This window comes from Podarcis cretensis (genome assembly GCF_951804945.1).
Source record: "Podarcis cretensis genome assembly, chromosome: Z".
Classification (NCBI taxonomy): domain Eukaryota; kingdom Metazoa; phylum Chordata; class Lepidosauria; order Squamata; family Lacertidae; genus Podarcis; species Podarcis cretensis.
The window spans coordinates 10,066,128-10,085,344 of NC_137184.1; the positions used below are offsets into that span (position 1 = coordinate 10,066,128).

The 19,217-nt window shown below is 44.5% G+C and overlaps 1 protein-coding gene and 1 long non-coding RNA gene across 3 annotated transcripts in view; one reads left to right on the forward strand and one right to left on the reverse strand.

The window, feature by feature from the left end:
* Positions 1 to 19,217, forward strand: part of GSN (gelsolin) — a 60,909-nt gene that overhangs the window by 5,888 nt on the left and 35,804 nt on the right. The window contains exon 1 of one of the 2 annotated variants that reach the window (XM_079962060.1): positions 5,671 to 5,709. The exons of the other annotated variant lie outside the window; for it this stretch is intronic. Coding sequence (XP_079818186.1) covers positions 5,680 to 5,709 — 30 coding nt within the window. The 5' untranslated portion in view covers positions 5,671 to 5,679. Of the gene's footprint in view, positions 1 to 5,670; positions 5,710 to 19,217 lie in introns of those variants that run through there. 2 annotated transcript variants of the gene reach the window in all.
* On the reverse strand, positions 15,686 to 17,659 carry LOC307208374. Its single transcript, XR_013835125.1, has 3 exons — positions 17,579 to 17,659; positions 16,978 to 17,012; positions 15,686 to 16,477 (listed from the first exon to the last, which is right to left on the reverse strand). It is a non-coding gene; the product is annotated as an uncharacterized lncRNA (long non-coding RNA).

Genomic DNA, 19,217 nt, shown 5'->3' on the forward strand with positions numbered 1-19,217 from the left:
AAATGGGCCAACCATGCTTTATTCAGGTTTGGATTGGAGAAAAGCAGGGAGCCAGCAGCTGGTGGCCATGGCAGCTGCAGTATCGCCCGCCTCTTATTCTGTACAGTTGTCCCAGCCCAAAGTGCAACGGGAGTTTTGTGTATGAAATCCATTTGCAAGTCCAGTCCTGAGGTCTGTTGCACAAGTGAATCCTGATGGTGCCTGGAGTGGAGTAGCACTGCACCCACACCAACAGACTCCCCTTCTGCATGCACACAGACAAAACATGAAAATAAACTCTTAAAAAAGCAACAAGGAACGCCATGGCCTATGGCCCAAATAGATACAGAAAACTAACAATACGGGACGCGGGTGGCGCTGTGGGTTAAACCACGGAGCCTAGGGCTTGCTGATCAGAAAGTCGGTGGTTTGAATCCCCGTGACGGGGTGAGCTCCCATTGCTCGGTCCCTGCTCCTGCCAACCTAGCAGTTCGAAAGCACAAAGTGCAAGTAGATAAATAGGTACCGCTCTGGCGGGAAGGTAAATGGCATTTCTGTGCGCTGCTCTGCCAGAAGCGGCTTTGTCATGCTGGCCACATGACCCGGAAGCTGTTCGCCGGCTCCCTCGGCCAATAAAGTGAGATGAGCGCTGCAACCCCAGAGTCAGTCACGACTGAACCTAATGGTCAGGGGTCCCTTTACCTTTACTAACTATAAATTAGAAGCTACTGTAGAAATCACCATTGTTCCCACGGGGGCACAGTGGGAATCCCCACTGCCTCTTTGATGTGAAGTACAGTACTTTCCTTTTTCTCCCTCCAAAGGTACATAGAGCGGCAGGAGGAAGTTGGAAGAATGACTCTCTTTCCCACTTCCTCTTTCTACTCTATGTGGTTTTGAAGGCATTGTTATGTCTGCTGGATCCAACTTTTATGCATGTCCCATGCAAAAACAAAGCATGTGCACACACACATTTTCTCTTGTCTGTCTGTCACCAGGGCTGGGGTGCAAGGCAGGAGAGAAAGAAGTGACCGGTGGAGGGGATGGAGTGCTCACAGCATTTGCTCAAAAATCAAATTGCGCCCATAGCCTAAATAGATTGGTGGCCCTTGAGTGACATCTGTTGCTGCAGATGCTCAGAAGCTTCACATACAGGAATGTGATTCTAGTCCATGGGTAGGCAAACTAAGGCCCGGGTGCCGGATCCAACCCAATTGCCTTCTAAATCCGGCCCCGGACGGTCCGGGAATCAGTGTGTTTTTACATGAGTAGAATGTGTCCTTTTATGCATCTCTGGGTTATTTGTGGGGCATAGAAATTTGTTAGTTCTTTTCCTCAAAAAATATAGTCTGGCCCCCCACAAGGTCTGAGGGACAGTGGACCAGCTCCCTGCTGAAAAGGTTTGCTGACCCCTGTCTAGTCCTTGTGATCACATACATTTGAGGGTTTGGGCTTAAACTGCTTTGTGAATTTAGTGAAGAGAAACATTTTCCATAGGATGTGTAGACGTATGTGTGTGTGTGTGTGTGTGTGTGTGTGTGTGTGTGTGTAATTACACCAGGTATCCAGTTTCTCTTATTATACAAATGACTTCATTTGGGAGAGGGGATTGGATTGAGACCCATCATACAATGCAACTCCCTTTTATTCAAATATATGAAAACATCATCAATAGGAACTCATTCAGTCTTCTCTTAAATGTTTGCAGGGCTAGTTCCCCTGGCAGCCCTGCAAAATTTCAGGAGACTTTTCTTTCTAGCTGCTACAGGAGCTATGAGTCCTATCCAACCAAATCCTCAAGAAGAGGAAGGAGAGAGAGAGAGAATATGAGTCATTGCTGCTTGTAATTTGCACACCCACCCACATCAAGGCTTATTATAGAAGGGGGTTCCTGATCACTGGCAAGCTGAAATCACCAGCCACTGTTAATGGGAGAGACAGGAAAACACAAGCCTACAGAAATCAAAACTTCCCTCTTAGAAAAGAACATGAAATTAAAAAGGTAAAGGTACCCCTGCCCGTACGGGCCAGTCTTGACAGACTCTGGGGTTGTGCGCCCATCTCACTCAAGAGGCCAGGGGCCAGCGCTGTCCGGAGACACTTCCGGGTCACGTGGCCAGCGTGACATCGCTGCATCTGGCGAGCCAGAGCCGCACACGGAAACGCCGTTTACCTTCCCGCTGGTAAGCGGTCCCTATTTATCTACTTGCACCGGGAGGTGCTTTTGAACTGCTAGGTTGGCAGGCGCTGGGACCGAGCAGCGGGAGTGCACCCCGCCGCAGGGATTCGAACCGCCGACCTTTCGATCGGCAAGCCCTAGGCGCTGAGGCTTTAACCCACAGCGCCACCTGCGTCCCTGAACATGAAATTAGACAGTTGTTAAAATCCAGTAGTTTAGGAGTGTGCTATCATCGCAGGCAGAGGATTTTGCTACATGGAACGTCAATGTTTAGCATAGTTGGGCATCTGCCAAGGGCTCACTCAACAGCCTGGGAGCCTGCAGACAAGAACCCCCTGGACTTCCTACAATGAGGAGGCAGATTCTTCCCCAAGTTCCCTCCAATATCTGGAGCTGATATGCTAAATCATAGTTAAAACTGAGAGTTCTGCCCTCCTCTGAGCCTGAAGAGAAGGTGGAAGCTGACTGCCAGTGCCACTCCCTAAACTGGTTGCAAGTAAGAAGGGCAGTGTGGGGCCAGACAGTTGGTGGGGCAGTGCCCTGTTTGCCCCAGTGGACCAGCCTCTATTGAGTGACAGCCAGTCTCACCCCTTTTAACAGCTGGATTCTGAACACAACTGCACCATATCTCAAGGGCAGTGGGCACAGACATAGGGAGGAAATGATGTTCTGTGGGAGGTAGGACCCAAAAGCCCTTTGGCAGTGTTTACGCTGGGAGTAATTGCAGTGTGCAGATGCTAGAGTCATCACCATAGGGGTGGGATGAGGTGCAATTATTCCAGGCGGGGTGGGGGTGGGGAGAGAGAAACAGGCACACCCGATCAAACAGTAAGCCTGGTAGCTGTTCCATTATTCCAAGCTCTGAGATGCATCAGACTGCATGCTTGGTTACAGGAAGGGGATGAAATATTTCTTCATATGAGGGGAGGGAAAAAAATATCAGAGTTACTTTGAGAATATTTTGTGGTTTACAAGATTAAAGAGTGAGGTTGCTGTCAGGCTGGCTGTTCCATTCCGCTCATATTTTTGGGCAGCCTATAATATGACCTGCTTTCCTTGCATCCAAAACTGCTTAAGCTAGAGTGTTCATCTTTGAAAAACCCAGGGCTACAGCCTCTCATTGTGTCAGGGCACATTTCTGGGTTGCCAAGGTAATAGCAGTGCTATATTTCTAAAAAAAAATATGTTTGGGGTACTCTCATTTCAACTCAAGAAAACCACCATTTTATAGCTCAAATTGGGAAAAATAAATACAGTAAATAGACAGAAGTACAAAGATTCACAAAATGTTTAGGGGTATGCGTTCCCCCAAGAAAACTGCGAGAAGTGAAGTTACAGGGAAGCAGGCAGAGGGCCTTCTCAGTAGTGGCGCCCACCCTGTGGAACGCCCTCCCATCAGATGTCAAAGAAATGAACAACTAGATGACATTTGGAAGACATCTGAAGGCAGCCCTGTTTAGGGAAGTTTTTAATGACTAATGTTTTAATGTATTTTTAATCTTTTGTTGGAAGCTTCCCAGAGTGGCTGGGGAAACCCAGCCAGATGGGCGGGGTAGAAATTTAATAATAATAATAATAAAATAATAATAATAATAATAGGAGTAGTAGTAGTAATACTGGAGCATTGGTGGTATAAATGGATTTCAGCAGGAAGTTATGGGACATGCACCGATTGGAAAAGAAGCAGTATGTCTGCCCCAAAACATTTGTCAAGCAGAAACAGTGGAGTGATGTTTAACTGCCTCGATATGATCAAGTACCCAGCACATCATAAATGTACAATCAAAACGATGTCTCGAGGGACCCTTGCTCTATTAATCATATGGATTTCAGTCAAATTATTAATGATAATATGCATTCTTTGTAAGCACTTGTATTAAAAATAGTAATTGGATAACCTTTTTAGTCAATTAAGGCTGCAGTCCTTCCTAAGCATATTGAACTTGACAGGATTTACTTCTTCATAGCCATGTGCAGGATTAAGCTACAAGGATGCAGTTCTGTGCACTCCTAGTTAAATCTTATTAAAATCATGCATGTTTTTGAGTAAGCATGCCTAGCATCACTCTGTCAATGTTTCTTTCTGGAAGCAAACCCCAAAGAACACAGTAGGACCTAACTTCTGAGTAATCATGCATAGGAATGCATTGTCAAGTGAATTTATAAATCTATACAGGTGCATTGTCATATCTACTCAAAAAGATAGATTGGGTGTCAAGCAAAGTATGTTTCCAGTTTTAATCTAGGACTCTAAACACACGCACACACCACACACACACACACAAACACTTCCCTGCATTATCAAATGTTTTGGGGAAGCTGTTCTAGAGGAATAGAAATCTGCAGGGCTGAAGCTAAAGTTGCATAAAGAGAAACATTTATTTTTCTTTGCTGATGGTTTTTTCCTCTCTCCTCCGCTGCCTTTGCTTTGCCTCCTCTTCTTGGTGTGCCATCAGCTGACCAGAGGGCGGAACAGCTGATGGTGAGATGAATGGCAAATCCTTGTTTCCTACTGGTTTTATGACCAATTCTGGCTGTCTGCCAAAAGCTGGTAAAAATAGCCCAGAAGCACTTGAATGCCAGGAACACAAAGGGAGTTACTTGAATGTACTTTTAGATTAGGGCTATAAGCTTGGGATTTTTTTCCTTTTACCTACAAGCGCATTAATGAAAGCTGTCTTTGGGACCCAGTCTGTACGCTCACAAAATGAGGCTCTGTGCATTATAAATCACTGGGGTTGTTTCCATGCTAGTCATATTCAGAGCAGACCTGCTGAAAATAATGGGTATTACTATTAGAATTCATTGGAATTCCTATTAGATTCATTAATTTAAGTGAGTCTTCACTGAGTAGGACTTAATTGGTCTGCTGCTGGTGGGATGGAGATGGGCAAATTCAAATGGGGGGAGGTAGTGGCCCTCCAGTCCTCTGTGCCTGGCCCTTGGAATACTTCCCAGGCCACGCTCTGCCCCAAGTGTTTTTGCCTAGATGGAATATGTCCTTGATCTCCGATAATGCTTCTTGCTTGTCTGGATGGAGGAGAGAAAGGAGGTGTGAAAGTATGTGCAGAAACTCACCTGCTGTACAAAGGTTAAATTTACATTTGTTGCTTTGACCACTTTTGCCTCTGTCTCTACCCATCACTGGCATGTGATCCCTGGAAGGTTGCCCAGAAGGGAGTGTGGCCCTTAGGCTAAGGAAACAAAAGGTTCTCCACTGCTACACTACCAGAATTTGGCCTGATCTGAGAGAGAGAGAGAGAGAGAGAAAGAGAGAAAGAGAGAAAGAAAGAAAGAAAGAAAGAAAGAAAGAAAGAAAGAAACTATATATACATATCAAAAATAGAAGCCCAAATGCATGCTTGGTTTAGAGATATGTGTCTCAGCTCTGAAAACATTGAAGACTACTGTTAGTAAATAATGTAGAAATCTGCAAGAGAAAAGAAATCAAATTAAAAATGTAGCGACTTAAACTTTATTTAAAATGTTTCCTAGGGAGTGTTATTTTTTAAAAAAAAGTTATGGGGATGACTTGTGTCAAAGACGCCAAGGTAGGACGCAAGACCTACTTTAAATAAGCTGCTTGGAATGTTAACTTGCTTTTTTAATTTTTTGGATGTTATGAATCAATCTTTTGCTAACCACAGACTCTCCAACTTCCACTCCCAACTTCGCCCCCTTTCTATGCAGTTGTACTTTGTCTCCCTTCCGTGATCATCTAAATTTCTCTGCCCCCTCCTCCAATTTTCAAAACCTACTTATATGCATGATTGAACACTTTGTCCTTGGGCATGCCTGGGGAGAGGGAGGGAATTTCTTATTCAAAGAAACAATGTGGTGGGGGAGGTGGGGAAATGTATCCTGGTACCATTCTGGGCCCCCGGCAAGAGATCTGTGGTGGTCCCCTCTCTTCTCTGCCCCATACATAAACACACAGAGTGACTGCTGGAGGACTGGGATAGCTGGGGCTGACCCTCTGCCCCGGCACCCTACCCCTCTGGGTTTTTGTCTTGTGCAAGGGAATTTCAACATTTTAATTTTATTTGTAAATACATGTATTTGCTCCATATCCTCCAATGTGTCCAGGCCCAAAACCAGGATGCACATCTTCCAGGCCAGGTGAGTGACATGACCTGCATGAGATCAAAGCCTCAGAAGAAGCACTTTTCTCAGGTCGAGATCACCCAAAATAGCTGCTGTGCACAAGTGAAAAAACAGGGTGCCCTGGTTTTCCTGGGACAGATGTTTCCCGGGGGTATATTACTGCTGTTCATTAAGAATATCAGAGCAGTTTACAACAATGATTAAAGCCATATAGTAAAAACCGTATTAAAAATTACAATCTGAAACCAGATAATTATTATGGAAATATGTACTCTTCATGGCCTGCACAAATCTGACAGAATAGAAGAGTTTTTAATCAGGCATTTAAAAGTTGAAACCAAAGGTGCCTGCTGTTGGCAGAATTCTGCTCCAGTTGGAGCTTCCAAACATGTTGACTATTGGAGCCAACCCTGCTGAATAAGAACAGGGATTATCCTACCATTATTATTATTATTATTATTATTATTATTATTATTATTATTATATCCTGCCCTTCATCCAGAAGGAGCCCAGTGCAGCAAACATGTCAGTAATAATAATAATATTAAAAATAGTGTTAAAACAGTTAACAATATTCTCTCAGCCAGTGATTTCAGGGTGGTCAGGACCAGTGTCTTTCAGCCATCAAATGCCTAGGTAAACAGGAGTGTTTTAAACTTTCTTCTAAAAGTCCATAATGAGGAGGACAGATGCACCTCACCAGGGAGGGTATTCCACAAATGGAGAGCCACCACCGAGAAGACCCTGGCACAGGTAAATAAACTCCCAGTAATACTGACTAAAGGCAGGAATGTGGTAAGGATGGGAAATGAGATAAGGAAGTGATGTCAGTCCTGCCTGAGCTTGTTGGAACGGGACTGGAAATTTTGACTAGAGGGAGAAACGCAGGCATGCTAAACCTGTTTGTGTGCCCCGTAAATCAAATTTCAGTTGAAATGAGTTTGCCTCAGGCTTGCAACATGGTATGCAAAAGCACGACTGCATTCTTCCTAAGCACAACTGCAACCTAATTTTGAATCATGATTACACAGACATTTAGTCTTCTGAATCGATACGAGCTTAATGTTTAAGTGAATATGCATAGGATTTCGGAGCCTTAAAAGGATGCAAGCCCTAACCAGATGCAACTGTGCATCTTATTAAAAAATGATTCAGCAGCGCATAGAGAATCTGTGCATCAGCTTGTATCAAGAACACTCCACTCGAAGATGTGACTCAGCAATTGCGTAGCCTCTATTGGAGCCCTCCTCATGGATGAGAGAAGACAGAACCAGCTGTAAAAATGATCTCAACATAATTTATGGATTTCCCTTCCCACAGAGGTGCACTGAGCATCTTCACTGTGTAACTTCCATTGCATGCTGAAGATCCATCTCTTTACCCTGGCATTTGCTAACTGAGATACATGTTTTAAGAACCCATCATGTTCTTCTAATGGTAAATTGTTCTAACTGATTTTGTATTGATGTTTTATGTTTTGGTAACCTGCCTTGGGACCTTATGGTGAAGGGCAAGTGAGTAACAACAACAACAACAACGGCTCACAACCATTGTTACCATTTAGAGAGCAGTATATGGCAAAGGTAAAGGTAAAGGGACCCATGACCATTAGGTCCAGTCGTGGCCGACTCTGGGGTTGTGACGCTCATCTCGCTTTATTGGCCGAGGGAGCCGGCATACAGCTTCCGGGTCATGTGGCCAGCATGACTAAGCCGCTTCTGGCGAACCAGAGCAGCGCACAGAAACACCGTTTACCTTCCCACCGGAGTGGTACCTATTTATCTACTTGCACTTTGACGTGCTTTCAAACTGCTAGGTTGGCAGGAAGTATATGGCAAACGACTGTACAATTCTTCGTGGTATTTGAGCTCATGTTCCCCTATGTGAAATTGGCAATTCTTGTTCCCATTTCACACAGGGAGAGCTAGAGGCTGGATGCCAACTTGTTTCAACAGCATACAATGAATCTATAGCTAAAGCTGGGGTTGAATGCAACACCAACACCACTACCTAGTTCTTGCCTTCCTAACTTGCCCCTTATTTTAGATACATTTTTAAAGCAGAGAAGGTAGCCACAGCTAATGAAAGTAAGATTTCAGTCTTGATCTCACTTGCGCAGATGGCGTGTCCTCCACACTTAATCTCTCTCACACCCACACACAACTCAGCAGTCTCCTTTCTAGACTCCCAAGTATGTCATCAGTGCAAAAAACTGCTTCACTCAAGGCAATAGACTTGCATGCAAGTCCACTCTTTGGAGGTGCAAATCCCCTGTGTTGCTTTTGTAAATATGCTATGAATTGCAGATGTGCCCATTTTGCTGAGTGCATATAAGCGCTTAGGAAGTAGGAGCACAGTTTGCTCATTCATTCATATGTGCCTTAAGGGCTAAAAGCTTGATTTCTGTCTGCTGGGCATAGAAACAGAGGAAGCTGCCTTATAACGAGTCTGACCTTTAGTCTTTCTAGCTCAGTACTGTCTATATAGTGACTAGCAATGGCTCTCCGGGGTTTCAGGCAGGAGATATTTCCAGTCGTACCTGGAGATGCTGGAAATCAAATGGGGGGGGGGTCTTCAGTAATGCCAGTAATGGGAGACCCATTTCCCTTGAAAGATCACTTGTTCACATCTCCTGTGGCTGTGGAGGCTGTTCGATTTAGGCAAGTGGTCCTCTGCCCCACCAACCTTAGTTTGCCCCAAGCCAGACTCTGCCTCATACAGGATTCATTCACTGTTTTCCACACGGCAGTGATTTGCTTGTAGGGAGTTTCAGCTTCTGCCAAGTGGCCCTGATATTAATAGTTAAGATCATACAGAAGAAAGAAGGAGGAATTAGAGCACTCTCTTGACCATCTTTGGGCTTCAACTTGTAGTTTCCCAATTGTTGGGGATGACCGCAGTCACTTCCCCTGAGGCTCAGCTTAACTGGAAACAGAGTTATAAGCCAGGGAGGCGTGGCTTGGGTCACTGTCACAACCTCCCTTGGCCATCCTGAGTGCAGTCAGTGGAAGGGAAACTACTACTTCTTCTTCTTCAAAGAACCTGTGAGTTGATTCTGGAGGCAAGGAGCTTTCTTGTGGCTTAACAGCTTCCCAGTTGAAAGGGAGGGGGGGGAAATAACCTAGTAGCAGCAGGTGGAAGAAGACAAATCAAAGGAAAACAAGGGTTTAGCAAGTAAGGGCTAAATAGAAAATTTAGAAACAAGAGTTGCTTTTCTGGATCTATCATCCAGTTTCCAAACTTGCTAGGTTGATGCCTTTGGGTACAAGATTGATGCCCATCCCCAGGGATTTGTCCCCAGCTTCCACTTCATCAAGGTATACTGTCCCTGTATGTGGAGGTTTCACCACTTTCCCACTAAGCATTATTGATAGGGTCTTAGGTCCATGGTTTGTTTGTTTTTGTTTTTAAAGTCATGACATCTCAGCTCATGGCCATCTGGCGAATTCCATAAATTAATAGTGTTGAAAAGGGGAAAGAATGAACCTGTCATTTTTGGCTTCTCTCAGTTTCTCCTTTGTCCAGTCTTCAGTTTGGTTCTCCACGTTGCCGCATCAGTTGTGCATGTTTGTTTTTAAAGTCCTCGTGAAAATTCCCCAGTATTTTAGTGTAATTTTTTCCTAATGCGTGGGTGCGCACACCCACCCACCCACCCACCCCCCCCCCCAAGCAATTCCCCATAATATAAGGCATTTTTGTTTGTTGCTTTCCATAATATATTCATTTGGACACACACCTCCCTGTAATATTTACATTTTTCTAAACATTTGGCTGCAAAATTCAGATAAGTGTGCATTCTGAAGGAAAGGTGTGTTTTGGTTCTGTAGATCAAGCTGCTGTGTTAACAACAGGCCAGGCAGGTTTTTTTCTGGTCACTGGGTACACCAAAGATCCTATTACTGCCATATAAGAACATAAGAAAAGCCAGTTGGATAAACAAATGGCCCATGTAACCCACCATCCTGTTCTCACAGTGGCCAGCTGGATGCCTGTGGGAAGCCTGCAAACAGAACCTGAGCACAAGAGTAGCCCTCTCCCCTCCTGTGGTTTCCAGCCACTGGTATTCGGAAGCATACTGGTTCCAGCCATGGAGGCACATCAAATTCCAAAATAGTCCCACCAAAATAAATATGTGACCTCTCCTTTGAAATAAAAGAAACATTTAGTTAAACTGTGAGCCCATACACTTCTTAACTGTAGCTCAAAATAACCAGCTTCCCAGCCAGGGTGTCTGAATAATTGACTCAATCGCCATAAACCAGCCAAGCAAGTGGCTATGTTTTGTTGCAAACTGCCGATCTCTGCAAGAATGGTGAGATATAAAAAAAACTCTGAAATAAATATTTACAAGCTTCGATTAAACCAACTTGTTTCTGCCCAGGCTGATATGAACTTTGACACAGCAGTGGCTGGTCTTCAGGGGAGAAGGCAATTCATTTGGAGGTCACCATTGCTAGTGGGTCTTCTCCAGTGGTGCAGCCCCAAAGGGGAAGCACCGAAGTTGTTCCTTCAGAGTGTGATGATGAGGATTAGGGCGATGCCTCATGAGGAACGGCTAAGGGAGCTGGGCATGTTTAGCCTGGAGAAGAGGAGGTTAAGGGGTGATATGATAGCCATGTTCAAATATATAAAAGGATGTCACATAGAGGAGGGAGAAAGGTTGTTTTCTGCTGCTCCAGAGAAGCGGACACGGAGCAATGGATCCAAACTACAAGAAAGAAGATTCCACCTAAACATTAGGAAGAACTTCCTGACAGTAAGAGCTGTTCGACAGTGGAATTTGCTGCCAAGGAGTGTGGTGGAGTCTCCTTCTTTGGAGGTCTTTAAGCAGAGGCTTGACAACCATATGTCAGGAGTGCTCTGATGGTGTTTCCTGCTTGGCAGGGGTTGGACTCGATGGCCCTTGTGGTCTCTTCCAACTCTATGACTCTATGATTCTCTATGACTCCTGCAAGGCTGAATGCTTCTGGCTGGGCTTGGCTCCTAGGTGAGAGACTGAAGCAGTTGGGTAGAGTGAAGGAGTTAACTTGAGAAGTGGAATTCTGGGGAGCTGCATCTGTGCCAAGAGCATGTATAAGATAACCTTTTCAGCACTTGAGGCAGGGAGTCTCTCCCATTCCTACCAGGAGATGCCAGGGATTGAATTTGAGACCTTCTGCATGCAGAGCAGTGCCCTGCCACTGAGCTTCAAGTCTTCCCAAATTGAAATCAATGGGCTTGAGCATTCCTGTTCTTGCATTGAGTCAGGCTGACAAGGGTGCAAAGGATGAAAAATTATTCAAAATAATCTGGTCCAGTTGTGCAGGGCGCATAGAAATTACATTGAATTGCTGTCCTGTTGCATTGCTTTGAGGGCAAACAGACATCTTTGAAGGATTCAGAATCGAATCCACAAGAGACCAAGCCTTATCCTCACTTCTCAGATAAAATTAGAGCTATGCAAGAAGGAGTGAGAGAGGAGAGAGACTAGAAACCCAGAGGCGTTGGTGATTATTAGCAAGAGGGCTGCGAAAAGTCCATACCAAAACTGAAAATTCTGTGCCAAGGGATCCCATATTCCACCTCAGTAAAAGTGGAATTCTGTGACCTGTAGAAATCATGCATGTCTAATCGCAGAAAGGGGGGAATTGTTCCTTTGAGAACCATAGCCTCGCTTTCTGCTGGAACTCCTTCACATAGATTTTCTCAGACATTTTGTTGTTGTTGTTTAGTCGTTCATTCGTGTCCGACTCTTCATGACCCCATGGACCAGAGCACGCCAGATCATGCCTCCTGCACTTTGGTCAAACTCATGCTGGTAGCTCCGAGAACACTGTCCAACCATCTTGTCCTCTGTCGCCCCTTCTCCTTGTGCCCTCCATCTTTTCCAACATCAGGGTCTTTTCCAGGGAGTCTTCTCTTCTCATGAGGTGGCCAAAGTATTGGAGCCTCAGCTTCAGGATCTGTCCTTCCAGTGAGCACTCAGGGCTGATTTCCTTCAGAATGGAGAGGTTTGATCATCTTGCAGTCCATGGGACTCTCAAGAGTCTCCTCCAGCACCATCTCAGACATTACCACAACACATTTATTTGCATGTGCCTTATGGACAGGAAACTTGATTTCTCCCTGTGTGCAGCTGTTTGCTGCAGGAACCTTTCCCAAAGGAAAAAACAATTGGCAAGAATAAAAGTTTCTGTATGTTTGATTGATTCTTCATTCATTCATGTATGCCTTATGGGCTAAAAGCTTAACTTCTGTCTGCTGTGCTTGGGAAGCTGCCTTATACCAAGTCAGACTATTATTAGTCCACCTACCTCAGGACTGTCCACTGACTGGCAGAGGCTCTTAGCTATAGCCTTTCCCAATGTGTTAAAGCAGTTAAAGGAACAGGGTGGCTAGAAGTTGGGAGTTCTAAAGACTTATGCATGTTTCCTTCTGGTTGCTCCTTTCCTGAGAATTCTTAGTCACTGCGTGCCAGCCCTGAATAGGCTGCATTCCCCAGTCTTGCTTGGAAATAACATGCTGGCCTGGAGGTGGTTGGAGAGAGTGACTGTAGTTCCTGATCATCTTATACCAGCATCCTGCCAAGTCTGACACAGCTGACCAACCAAGTTTGTGAGGAATGACCTGGCATTGCAAATAGGCAGACATGATCATCAACACTGTGCTTTGCAGGCCTGTCTCACCTCAGGACTGAGGAAACAGTTCAGATTCCTGTCTGCCAGGGCTCAGTCAGGTTTTAAGTGCTGGCCAGTTAGGTGCTTGGGTGATATTTTACCAGCTCCACATAGTCTTCCTCTGTGCAGATCATGCAATATTTTGGAGATCAAGCAGACATTTTCTAAATCACTGTTTCCCAAATTCCTGAGAGCTGAGCTACATTTTAAAAACACACACACATAAAAATTGAATTAAAATGGGGGAGGGGGCTCACTTGTACACCATTTGGGGGGAGGTTTACTTCTAGACTGTCTTTAGAGAAAATAACCTGCCCTCAAAGGAGCCCACCATTTGATGTGTCTGCTTGAGTCTCTGTGATGAACATGCCCCTTGAAGCATTGGTGCATGCAGAGATGCAACAGAGAGCTTCCTCTGCGACAGAATAATACTGCTAAGTCGCTGCATTGGAACAAGCTGAATTATTTAATCATGGCCAGAATTATCTGCTCTTGAGTAGAGGCTGACTGGCAGGAAGGAGGTACAGAACAGAGACTCGATAGACCCAACTGCAAAAGTCTTGAATGAGTCTGACGCATCTCAGCCCTGGAAACTTCAGCTGTCTTTGCAAAGCTGTCACAGAGGAGAGTGCAGTAAAACCACTTGCCCATATTAGGAACTTGTGAGTGAGGCTTTAGGAAACTATCTGAGAGAGGTTGCATTTTAAACACACATGCTTAGTAAGTGTTTCCACCAAACTGGGAGGGGGGGGGAGGAGTATTCCAGCTGCTGAATTCAACTCAAAGTGCTGGATAGACAACAATGAGAATGGGTGGCAGCATAGATGCTAACTCTAAGGGGCCCATGTCCCCCCCCCATAAAATATTTTGGGGTGAGTTGTGGAGGAGGCTGAGCACAGAGCTGAGAGTGACACAGCACAACGCCAGTGGCTGACAGCTCCTCCTGCCACAGAGGGAAAGGAGCTGTCCTGGGCCAATGGCTGTGGTAGGAAGAGGAGACCGAGCACCAGAGAGAAGCCGCCGCCAGCCATTGAAGCTGGGCTGCTGCCCCCCGACTCCTCCCAGCACCCCTGCATCATATGCATGTCATGTATGCATCATCATGCACGCACCCCCACCCCATCTTCTGCTCAAGCCAGCGCCTCTGGAGGATAGATGTTTCTGATTTGAAAAGCTTTCTCCTTGTTGCAGAATGCCAGAGCTCAGAGAAAACAAGGGATATTTATTATTGGTGAACACTGTGACTCTGTGGATTGATTATGGCCAATTCCCATCGTCTCTCTCTTTCTTGCTTGCTTTTGGAATCTAGACCCAACAGAATCTCCCATTTTGTGCTTCTAAGCCTTTCCTGCATTGTGTTCCGTCACAATGTGCAACCAAAACCCTCATTTTGAAACAACATTGGACTCCCTCTTTGTATAACATTCCTAAAAGCTGCAAATCTGTTTAGATTTGCAACAGCTCATCAGTTCTCTGTGTGCATACTGTCTCTCTGTGGGTTTTGCCTGTCCACCCTGGCCTGTTTTTGTTTTAATTTAAGTTTCTGACCCTTGTGACTCGGGAGTAATATACTTAACAAAATCTGAATGGTGGGGTTGAAGGACTTCCTCCTTCCCTACTGACTCTCTCAGGTACTAAGATAAACTGTGAGGTCCTCTTGGTAGTTGCAGTTTTAAATTGCTGTGACCCTCCCTGGGACTGCACGGAGAAGAGTGGCTACTTTTAATTATAATAATAATAATAATAATAATAATAATAATAATAATAATAATAATCCATGTAGACTAGCAGTTAAAGGGGAATTGGTGCTCTTGCGCAACAAACCCTTAAAAAAACAAATCCAGACTTTTTGCATTAAGGAAAGCGATGAAAAAATGCACTGGAATTTGCGGTGTAACAGTTGCTTGATGTGATGTCGTCTATGCTCCCTGCAAGCAAATCAGAATGAATGGTCAAGAAACAGCCAGAGTTATCTAACCTTCCTGCAAATGTTGCACAATAAATAAATGAATCAGGATGAATGCTCAGTAAACAGATCAACTTTAAGTGACTCTAGGAACTGTGACCATACTTCCTCTCCTGCCCCTACTCAAAAAGATATTGATTGTAATTTCACCAGGTGTGTTTCCAGATAACATTGCAGGTGGAGGAGCCAGACCATGAGCTGCCAGTTCCCCATTCCGGCCCGTATAGCTGACTTTGAACTTTGTGCTTAATTGTCAAGTTTGATTCCTTTCTCAATTTGTTCAGAGGGTGGATCTACTCTGTGGTTGGCTGACTCAGTGAGCTCCTAATGGTGACTGTGGTTTTAGGGTGTGAGCCTCGGACAGCTTTTGCTGTTGTACTAGGATGTTTGCTTAGGCTCTAAACCAGGGGTCAGCAAACTTTTTCAGCAGGGGGCCAGGCCACTACCCCTCAGACCTTGAGGGGGGGGGATGAACGAATTCCTATGCTCCACAAATAACCCAGAGATGCATTTTAAATAAAAGGGCACATTCTACTCATGTAAAAACACCAGGCAGGCCCCACAAATAACCCAGAGGTGCATTTTAAATAAAAGGACACATTCTACTCATGTAAAAACAGGCAGATTCCCGGACCACCTGCAGGCCAGATTTAGAAGGCAATTGGGCCGGATTCAGCCCCCGGGCCTTAGTTTGCCTAGCCATGCTCTAAACCCTTTAAACCAGAGGGCACTACGTCTAGGGCTATTTAATGTTTTGTTCTGGGTTTTGGGTTGTATTTTTGTTTAGTGAAGTGGGGTGGGAGAACACAGGTGTATAAAATTATGCAATGCGCAGAGAAAGTGGCTAGAGAAAAAATCCCCCCCCCCCCTTGTAACACTAAACTCAGTGGCATCCAGTGTAGCTGAATGTTGGAAGATTTAGCAAAGATAAAAAAGAAAGCACTTATTTACACAGCTCATGCTTAAATCAAGGGACTTGCTGCAACAAGAAGTAGCCATGGCTTTAAAAGAGGATTGGACAGATTCATGGAGGAGGCTAAAGCTACTCTCCACAATGGCTAGGCTGTGTCCCCACTGTCAGATGCAATTTTCCTCCCAATATCGGTTGGTGGAAATCACAAGTGGGCAAAATGCTGTTGCACTCAGTTCCTGCTTGTGGATACTTCCCATTTGAGCATCTGGTTGGCCAGTGGGAGAGCCAGTTGCTGGACTAGAAGGGCCCCTGGCCTCACCTTAACAGCAGGACTCTTCTGAAGTTTTTTGTTCTGCATTCTTATCACACTGCTTCTCCAGCATTGTCCCAAATACCTTTAGTACTGTTTGCACACATCCAGGTTTTCTGGGTACACATTCTCAGATTCACCTTTTCCTGACAATAGGTTTTTATTCTGAAAACTGTTTGAAACTGCAATGAACAAAACCTCTTTTTCTTGGGTGCCTTTGAGTGCTGAAATCCATAAATAGTCTTTGTGTGCCCTCTGCTGGTGTGAAGCAGAACTGAAGTATTTGCAGCTGTAGCAGCTAAATCATTTTTAAAAGTTCAAAAACTTCACAGTTCCTCAGATGTAAAGATTTCTGAGAATTTCAGAATGTCTGGAATTAAGGCATAAGATAGAACCTTTTAATTAAGCCCACTTTATGCTTAAAAAGCAAAAAAAAAAAAAAAAAAAAAAAAAACAGCCAACAATGTATTCTACTCCATTTTGGGTGGTTAGCTGGCTGCAAATTGGTAGGATACTGGTTTTCAGTACAGTCCTGTGTGCATTTACTAATAAATAAGTTCTATTAAACTCAATTGGACTTACTCCCAGGTTCATGCATATAGAATTGCTGCCCAGATTATTGGGAGAAAATAATAACAATAAAATATTTATTTCATTTATTTTTATTCAGCAAAATTTGTATACCACTTAAATAAATCCTCTAAGTGGTCTGTGAAAAATATAAATTATAAATATACAGTAATGTATACAGTAAAAAAAAAAAAAAGAGCGACATTAAAATCAAGTTAATAAAAAACCAATTGCATTTCGTTGTTTTGTTATTGTGCCCTGAAATGCTTCTATGTATCTTTTGGAGTCTTTTTGTCTTACCCTTACACAATTCAGTATTATTGCCACTAAATGCACTGTGAATAAATAAAAAAAGCAAGATGAATGAAAACATCAGTTAAAAGTATACATTGCAAGTTGGAATGACAGGTTAAAATATACATTGACTTTACCTGTGTGGGTATCCTTGCCTAAGCAGAATATTTTTTAGCAGGCACTGAAAAGAATACAGCGAAGGAACCTGCGTAATGTCAATAATAATATAACTTTAACAAATTATTGTTATCATGATTACTCTTATGAATATTATGAATAATCCCATTCTTTTGCTGACATTCTGAGTGGCATAACAGCACAGATCAGAAACAATAATCATAGCAACTAACAATATAAAACAGATAATAATGCATTAATAGTAAAATCCCCAGACAAAGCACAATAGCTGTTTAAAAAGCTAGATGGGCAGAGAGTACTATAGCAGACACCAGTGTAAGTTTCAAAACTCTTTTCAGAAGCCTCTGGGTGGGGTTACAGCAAGCTAAGCAAGCCAGTGGGCATAGGCCCTATTTTCTGAGGATTCTTTGAGCTCAGATGACGAAGCTAACCAAAGCCTGGAATAGGTGCAAGTCTCTCCTTGGCCTACCTGCCCTGATTGAGATCTGTCCTTGAACTATGATCATGCTCCTTGGTTGCCTGGATGGAATAAAGAGAGGGACTGTGGGAATGTATGTAGAAACCAGAGTGCTGTACAAAGATTAACATTACATTCATTGCTCTGCATACTTTTGCCTTTGGCTCTTTCCACCACTGGCATGTGGCCACCACTGGCATGTGGCCCCTGGAAGGTTGCCCAGGAGGATATATGGCCCTCAGAAGGATGAGTCTTTAATTTTCAGAAAAGGGGGATGTTGGCACCACTGGTAACCTCCTAAGACAGAGCTTTCCAAACTGTATGTCACAACACATTAGTGTGTCGGACGCAGTGTGCAGGTGTGTCACATGAACGCCCCCCACGTTCCTTCCAGGGCTAGAAAGGGGTTCATTTAACTTCTGGTTTGCTAGTAAAACTGAATTACCATGTCACAAAATGATGCATATCTACAAAGTGTGTCACCAACATGAAAAGTTTGGAAAACTCTGCCCTAAGAGAAACTTCTAGTTATGAGATTTGTATTTGTGTCTCTGTCTGAATTACACAAAATAAGAATATTTGCACGCACACACAAATTCTGCCACTCCTGATAGGGAGGGCCTTTCTTCCATAAGGACTAGTCTCTTGTATTATTGTTAAAGTTGATGTTGCCGACATGTTTAATTTTGCACTCAGGACCACATATTGGGCTTGCACAGATTGCAAATCTCATGCCAGAGGAAGGTAGGAGAAACCATAAGAGAGTACAAAACTGTACTTTAGATAGGTAGGTACTGTTTTGTCCAGAAGTAAGAGGATGCATAACTGAAAGTTAAATTGACTTCTGCAATGTTGTACAGCAGGAAAAACCAGCCGATGGGAGTTACCAGTGACATATTGATGTGTGATGCCCAACCATGTTTTGGTCCTGTGTTAGCAAGTCTGGATTGAGCCTCAGGCTCTTCTGCATAATCTTTCCCCTCCTACATATTCAGTGAGGGCTGGTAGGGTAGAAGGCAGGGAGACCGCCAGTAGGGGGAGCCAGAGCCAATGAGAGGCAGAACCAGCACATTCTAGTTGTGTCTCCATCTGCCTCCTCCCTGCTGAGTTCTACAAGGGGAACACTGAGATTGGACTGGATGAAAGTAAGAAGGCAGGGAGGTGGGGGCTAGCTGGGGCAGAGTGGGGCTAGTGGGGCAGTGCCCCACTGGCTTTGGACCAGCCTCCACTGTACAAACCATCCAACATTTTCCAACACAAAACCAGGGCACATGGCTTCTGCACTTTATTCGGGATGATGACACCCAGCTCTACCTCTCTTTTAAATCAGAACCAGTGAAGGCGGTGAATGTCCTGTGTGAGTGCCTGGAGGCGGTTGGAGGATGGATGGCAGCCCAGGGATTGAGGTTGAATCCTGACAAGACAGAAGTACTGTTTTTGGGGGACAGGGGGCAGGCAGGTGTGGAGGACTCCCTGGTCCTGGATGGGATAACTGTGCCCCTGAAGGACCAGGTGCGCAGCCTGGGAGTCATTTTGGACTCACAGCTGTCCATGGAGGTGCAGGTCAATTCTGTGTCCAGGGCAGCCATTTACCAGCTCCATCTGGTACGCAGGCTGAGACCCTATCTGCCCGCTGACTGTCTTGCCAGAG